Raw genomic sequence first — 8,261 nt, 5'->3', positions numbered from 1 at the left:
TCCCTATATCTTTTGCAAATTCTAAATCTTTAGAATGAGAAAATATCTTTAAAGCTAAAATATGATGTCATATATCTTAAACTGATCAGTATACTGATTTTTTTCAGGATTACTTATTCTTGACAATATTCCCATTTATGTTGGAATACAACTTTCGAGGTTATTTACAACAATGTATATGCCTTAAATACTGTAGAGGTGATAAGATATCTAATGGACTAATGTCTGAACAATATAATACATCTTGGCACACCAAGCAGCCTGAAATCTGTTCATGAAATCTATTTCAATGGTGCTAGAGATTTAATGTAGAAAATAGAAAACAAGCTGCATAGCGGAATAACATTTATTTATCAGCTATACTGTGAATATTATTTTTCAACAATCAGATATAGACACCTGAAAATTCCACAGTACTCTAGAGACCCAAAGGCACAGATACAAGTGATTTATTATGTTTTTAAAAAGTGACCAAACGGAATATTAATTCTGGAGGATTTTTAATCAATTCAACACTATTATACACTAGAGGAAAAAAAAATTTCCACAAACATTCCCTCACAAGGCTGGTACTTTTATATTTACATAGTATTATTATAGCAATTTAAAATGTTAATCTATGATACAATAATGTTACTTCAGAAAACATAAAAAATATAGTTTTTTTTTTGAATAGCCATGCTCCCATTTTTGATGAAAGCTAGTCAGTTCATGCTAATGTTAGCTTGACACTTTACAAATGCACCAGAGATGCAGAGTCAGCTTAGTAAACCTGTGCAACAGAGGCCGTCAGACAGAGTAGACAGAGGGCTCCTCATCACTCAGGTCTGAGTCATCCTCATCTACCCCTTCAATGACCGACTTCTTCCCTTTACAGCAGGAGACAATCAACCCAATCACAAACACCTGCAAATGTAAACAAGCTGTACGTTATTTCTCAAACCTGAAGTCGTCCAGAAAGCACCGAATTTAAAACCCAATAGCACTGCTGTGACACAAACAGGCCACTAATGGTCACAGCATCCCTGGGACACCTGTACTTACCCCAAGAAAGGCCCAGTTACCAAAGTAGTAGGCGGCACTAAAGAACCAGAACTTGTGAAGGAACAGGTAGGTCCGGGTGACAGTACACTGATCTATAAAAGCAAATAAAGGACTAGGGTGAGGTAGTTTCTCTCTTGAAATAGACTATTAATACTTGACCTAAAAGGTTATTAACCAAGACTAATTATCAGTGTTAGAGACAGGATTGAAATCTAGGCCTATCTCCAAAGCCCACTCTTTCAATCACCTTAATATAGTTTAAATTATCAACTAATATGACATATTTTTAAAAGTGAATGCCACCAATGTAACCCCAGCTCTTAGGTATAAAAAATTATATTGGCTAGTTCAGTGTAATTGAAATAGAAAAAGCATTTTAACCTGGAATGCCAGACACATCCTAAAACAAAACAGACAAAGTTTTCCTGATGAAGAAATGAAGTAATCAGATGTGGTTAGCATTCTTTTCTAAGAATCCAACTGAGAGATTTTTTTGAGCTTTTTTTTCTTTTTAAGAATGTTATTGAAAAAATGGCCACTGCTTATAAAGAAATACAGAAAAATCATTATTTACTGAATTGCTTACTGTCTGAATTTTAGACAGCATTATAGCGTGAATTTAAAAAGAAATCACTTACTTTTCGCCTTCAAAAAAAAAAAAGTAACTTTTAAAGAGTAATTGGCAGACCGGTTACTTGATATTTGTGAGACTCCATACTGTTTTATCCAAGTACATTGTTTCCATTAGTTTACAAAGTCCTTTATACATATATCTAGTAAAGGAAGTCTAAGGAAATACTTGTTTATGAAAACCACTTGCCCCGTGGATTTCTGAAAAGTAGCATTAGGTTCTATTTTATCCCAACCCTCCCCTCCCTTCCCCTACAGTTCAGCATGTCCTTCCGGATGGCTCAATGCCCAGCTGGACAGACAGCCTCTGCTTCTGGCAGGAAAACATGCCATTTCACAGAGAAGCACCTTCCTCTCACAAGCAGGACAGCAATTTAATCTGATCCCCCCTCTGATCCCCACGGGCCCCCTTCGTACTCCTCATTCTCTTTCTCAGCACAAAAGGCTAAGAGGAATATTCCAAGCTTCCTAAGGAAAACCAGAAAGGTATCGAGCAGCAGGGGAGGAACAAATGTTTCTCTCCTGTCCTAGAGTCCCTGGCCCCCCAGATCATGCCCCCCAGCCAGATCACGGCCCTCCAGGTCATGGCCTCACACCAGATCACGGCCCCCCAGGTCACGGCCTCACACCAGATCACGGCCCCCCAGATCATACCCCCCCAGATCACGCTCCCCTCAAGATCACGGCCTCACACCCGATCACGGCCCCCCAGGTCATGGCCCCCCCAGATCACGGCCTCACACCAGGTGCCAGAGCTCAGGCAGCAGAGACGGCTCCCTGCAGGAAAGCCACTGGTCAGCCACTCTGCCCCACAGCGAATTCTCCCCTCGATCACAGAACGTGCTTCACAGTTATATCACATACTCAATTTGCCACTTTTTCCACTGGATTGGCCTGAATATTCCACAGTACCCATCAAGATACCTGGCATTCATATTCAGTATGACTGCTGAAAAACTAAACTTTTTATAAAGGGGGTATTTTACTTTAAAATCATATTGCTAAATAATACATTTTCTAATTTCTTTTGACTAAAATCTGAGAAGATTCCAAGGATGTCAAAACAAGATGCTCTGCATATGCTTCGAAAATGAAAGTATAACTTAAATGTCCAGCACGGCAAATCAAGTCCAGGCCCTGGTCTTGACGGACTTGGCGTCAGGTATCATTTGGTCACTTCTCTGCCATGTGAACGGGCAAGTCTGAAGCACGAGACTCTGCTTGTCACCACACTTCCTGATAGGGTCATCCTGAAGACCAAGCGAGGGTTGCAAAGGGGCAGTTAACGTCCATTTTCTTCTTCAAGATGTACCAAGACCATGATAAAGAATACAATTTTCAAGAGCCGCTCAAATGGTGCCAATAGAGACTCATCTTAAGATTTCAGAAGATTATGTGCACGCTAGTAGTGAGGAAAATACTCGCTTAGGTATTGGTATCACGACTACTCTGTCCGTGTTCATTACTCTTCTGTCTCTACAGTCAGAACAGATACAAATGAATTTGGTGAAATTTAAATGTGTATAATTCAGTAGAAGGATACCTGCTGCACAGTAATATACCTTTAAATAAAAATAACCAATTTGAAATGAAGAACGGAATGCGCTGTAAAAAATGCCTGTTCACAGTTATTTTAAAAACATCAACAGTATCTTTCATGGCGTAAGCAATACATGAGCTCTACTGTACAAGTACAAACCTGTTTTTTTTTTTAAAATAAATTTATTTATTTATTTATTTATTTATTTTTGGCTGTGTTGGGTCTTCGTTGCTGCGCGTGGGCTTTCTCTAGTTGCGGTGAGCAGGGGCTACTCTTCGTTGCCATGCGTGGGCTTCTCATTGCAGTGGCTTCTCTTGATGCGGAGCATGGGCTCTAGGCGTGTGGGCTTCAGTAGTTGTGGTGTGTGTGGGCTCAGTAGTTGTGGCTCCCGGGCTCTAGAGCGCAGGCTCAGTAGTTGTGGCGCACGGGCTTAGCTGCTCTGCGGCGTGTGGGATCTTCCCAGACCAGGGCTCGAACCCGCGTCCCCTGCATTGGCAGGCAGATTCTTAAGCACTGCGCCACCAGGGAAGCCCACAAACCTGTTTTTAAAAAGTTATTCAACCTTCTCAACACTGCTAATGCTCTAAACTTAAAAAATAAAAAGTTCTATTACTCATTTCCATACCTAAAGGTATTTGGGGGGTCAGAACTTGAGTGAACTAGAAATTTCAAGGCCAGAACAGGGATTACAAGACAGAGGCTGAGCTGGCAAAAGCAGGTAGAATCAAATCACTTTTCCCAGGGGGTCTAATAATCCACTCAGTGACATTTTAAATTGGCTATACCTGCTGATTATTTTCCCCACCACAAAAAAACATATCTTAAATATTTTTCCTATCACATTATTTTACATGTTTACCACTTTCAAAGGCTGGAGATTTGATGCAAGCCTTCTAAAATAAGAAAAAAATGTACATTGTTAGTGTTCTGCTTTGTTGTTGAAAAAGTATGTAACAGCTTTTATAGTTATGTTTATATGTATATGTCATTATATTTATATGTGTATGAAGTGGCATATGTCCACAGAGGAATTTTAGTTAATAATCCCCATGCATATATTTTATGTTCGAGCGATAACTCCACACTGAATACACCATCTGCCACCTCCCAGCTGCCCACCTGAATCACAGATATCTAGGAGATCTAGAGAGGTGTTTCTACTGCTATCTAAAAAACTACAGTAAGTATTTCGAACTTGGTTTGGCCTTCAAAGTAAATGTGAATTCCTCAATTTAGGGAGTGCATTCTAAAACTGGAACTGTTCAGGAGACTTCTGGCTGTTATTCCTCACAGGGACACATAAACTTCCAATTACACCAAAGAGTGCATGTTTACAATGAAAGACTAAAAACAGGGGTTCAGACAAAATTTTTCTTCAGACAAAGTGGCCATACAGTAAAGATCAAGATTAAAAGAGCCAAGAGAGAGCACCTGGAGCATATGAACAGAATGAAAGTCCTGCTTCTACCACCCTCCCCCCATCTGTTCTCACTTACCATCAAACTAGATGAGTAACCAACAGAAAGCGCAATTAAACCCCTGCCTCTCGTGGAACAGCCGCCTTTATAAACATACCCGATAGATTTTATACTACTTATTTCTTGTGTCCTTTTAGACCACTGGTTATGTCACTGTTAATGTATGCTGACTGCCACTAACATAACTTTGCTCATTAACTATAATAAACAGCACCTTCTACTTTAAATAGATTTTGAAAAACAATACTTGGCGCCGATTTAAGCCACCATGATGTCAACACCATGTTACACTTTCACTTCAAATCAGCTTAGAGTTAATTAACTCTATATTTGTACTTTACTTATAAAACAAATCCTTATGTTAACATGTGCATTCAGAGAGAGGGCATTTGGGAAAATTCATGTACCACAAAGAACTTTAAAGCAATTTCTTTGTTGGACTAGTGACAAAAAAACTGGGAGAAGATTGGACTATTGAGAACACCACTTCCTTTCTCATGGTTGCCCGTGATCACGCTAACTTTGGTTTCTGATTAGGGTCTTGCTACTACTGAATACAACAGACATACAAATCTTAACTGTAAACAGGCTGAGGATCTCAGGCTTTATTGTGATATGATTAGGAATTATTTATCAAATGGTTTTAACAAAGGGGATAACATGAGTGCACTGCAGGCTGGCAGAGGGAACTGAGAGTAGGAAGAGGTTCATCAAACCAGGAAACAACCCAAGTGAAAACACGAGCTGTCGGGATGAAAGGAAGGCTAGAGCTGAGGTTCTGGGGAGTAAAATGCCAGTGAGTAACTACTGTCAAATGGATTTACAGCATGTGAAATATATACACACAAAAAGATGTGAGCAACTAGCAACATATATCCAAATAAGGGAGGGCAGAAAAAATTTAAATATGTAATAAAAACCAAAATTGTATGCTCATCTGAAACTTAACAAATGGCATACAGTTTAATAATGTTTTGTTAAATCTCACTGCAGGAGCTGGGTAAAGGGAAAGAAAGAATTGGTGAACATCAAAAATCATAGAAATTCTAAAGGAAATTGATTTATTATATTTTATGGATATATAAATTGTACCAGGCTAATAGAGACAGCACTTGCCACATGTTTTGTACTAAACAGTAACTTTTTATAGTGACTATTTTAAGAACCAGTATCATCTGTGTTGAGCTCTGATTACATTTATTTAAGTTTAATGTATTTCAAATATGCTAAAATATGTATTGCTCCTTTAAGAAAGAATGCACCTAATTTCATTTGTCTTGACCATATAAAAATAATTGGCCATACACAACTTATAAAAGAGAGTTACAAAGGTAAGCATTAGCATAACATATAGACACAATCTTAAACTGTATTAGTAAACTCTAAATTAATTAGATTTACTATTACTCTTAATTGTCCAAGATAGTAAAATATAAAACAACTGCTTTCTATTACTTTATCTTTTTCATAAAATGATAGTAATTTAAGGGGTACAGCAGAAAATATTAGAGATAGAAAATTGAGATTTGGTTCTTGAGTCTGCCACTTATATTTACTGTGAGATTCTGGAATCACTTAACTTCTAAGTATCAGTTTCTTTCTAAGTGTCACTGAGATAATATCTACTTCTGATGGATAGTGATAAGATAAACTGAACTTCTGAGAATTAAATTAGAGAGAATTCTACATGTGCTAAAAAAAAAAAAAAAAACGGTTGATGTTTTAGGAGACAGCATCCTTAAGCAAGGATCTGTAAAAAGTGGCTGAGAAGTTTTACAAAATCACCTGGGCTGGCTTCAGAGTGGATTCCAAAGAATTGAGAAACCTGACACCTAGTTAACTTCAGTGTACTGTCCTAGCTGAACTTTTATCAACACAATCAAAATGTCGCCTCGAAAAAGAACTTCGACAGTAAGAGACTTTCTGGATCTCAAGCAAAACCCAAGAAAAATATGCTCTGATCAATACTTAATTTTCTGGTCTGCACGGCAACCTCACTGGACAACGGACACAATACATAAGGCTTTCTCAGCTGGATGATACCAGCCCATGTCAGCGAGGCCCTCTTCTGACTCCAAGCCCACCTAGAAACTATGTGACTATAAACTTGGTTTTCCAGATTCCTTCCTCCATTGAGAATTCACTAGCCCTGAGCCTCTAGTTTCTTTAATGGTTATACTTCCTATGGTAAATTAATAAACTGCCATCTGGCTAAAACTTTAGTTTCCTCTCCACTTATCTGGAGTCAAATACAGATGCTGGAGATCAAGCAGGATTCTTAAATAATAATTCTGTCTCATCACTCTAATTTCAATATTGCTCTGCCCATTTGATGGGTAGAATTAAATCGAATGAGGCTATCAACACAGAGTTCTTATTTGTCAAGCGAAAGATTATAAGTTTACAGTACTTAACCATGAAGGACTATTTTAACTTGTTGAACACAAAGCCTTCTGGTTCAAGAGGGCAGACTGAGCACAGTCATTTGTTCCCTGTGCTGTTTCCCAGGACCTCATGAAAGTTATGGAGCAGGAATAAAGCCAGGAGCAAACTTTAACAGCGAAGAGAATGGGGGGCAGGCCACCCGGTGATGGGAGACCTCAGCAGTATTCTGGAAGATGAAGCCACATTTGAAAGGTCTCCAGTAAAACAGCTGGTTTCCTTCTCATTCACTTTAAAATATAACTTAAGGATCAAGAAACCCCAGTCATAGAGTCCCCAGTGATGAGGCTTCCCAGGTTCCTGATACTTGAATACAAACTAGCATAAATATGAATGAATCATCAGATATATACAGAAAACGATCAGCACGAGGGGAAAGAACAAGATAAAGAGAAATGCTCCAAGATGAACTGAACTGTAATTGACTTAAAGGAAACGAATGAGAAAAATGTTTAGTATCTTCACATATTGGCGAAGATATTACATCCATAAAACAAAGATGCTTGAAAAAGAAAAATGGGACACGTAAAGTACCTCAAGGAAAGTACAAATTTGTTACATGAAATAAAAAATTCAGGGTATAGTTTGAAGATAAAGCTGAATACATATCCAAGAATCTAGAGCAAAATGGTAGGCTGAAAATACGAAATACGAGAGGAGACGGATGATGAATTGAAGATATCCAGCAACTAATGAACAAGAGCTCCCCAAGGGGAAAATGGAGAACACAGAAACTATCAAGTTAACTTCAAAAGAAGAAATAGACTGGCGCTGGATTTCTCACCAGTCAAAAATGAAACACAGATGGTGCAATGCCTTTAACGTTCTAGAAGAAATGAAGCCTTCCGTAGAACTCTAAGCACAAGCCCATCAATTCTATCAACTGTGAGGATATAATACTTTTCAGATACACATTTTGCACAAAGCATTTCTTTTCTTTAACTCTAGGTAAACTAAGAGCTTTGGGAAGGAAATCAAGAAAGAAGATATGGTTTCTGATGCATCAGAAGTCCAATGAACAGAAATTACAACATTAGAGCTGAACACCACAATTAGAAAGCAATTAATCCAAAGAAAAGGGGTCAGTAGGTACTTAGAAGGAAGTAAATACTATGGGTTTCCTCCAA

General features: G+C 38.3%; 1 protein-coding gene across 1 annotated transcript in view; it reads right to left on the bottom strand.

Moving 5' to 3' along the window:
• Window positions 1–483: 483 nt before the first annotated feature.
• LMBRD1 (LMBR1 domain containing 1) overlaps window positions 484–8,261 on the bottom strand; it is a 115,031-nt gene continuing 107,253 nt past the window's right edge. The window contains exons 15-16 of the mRNA XM_057528019.1: window positions 1,045–1,136; window positions 484–906 (exon numbers count right to left, since the gene is read on the bottom strand). Coding sequence (XP_057384002.1) covers window positions 790–906; window positions 1,045–1,136 — 209 coding nt within the window. The 3' untranslated portion in view covers window positions 484–789. The remainder of the gene's footprint in view (window positions 907–1,044; window positions 1,137–8,261) is intronic.

Source organism: Balaenoptera acutorostrata, chromosome 14 (genome assembly GCF_949987535.1).
Source record: "Balaenoptera acutorostrata chromosome 14, mBalAcu1.1, whole genome shotgun sequence".
In the NCBI taxonomy this organism is placed as follows: Eukaryota; Metazoa; Chordata; class Mammalia; order Artiodactyla; family Balaenopteridae; genus Balaenoptera; species Balaenoptera acutorostrata.
This window is presented reverse-complemented; position numbering and strand designations above follow the sequence as displayed.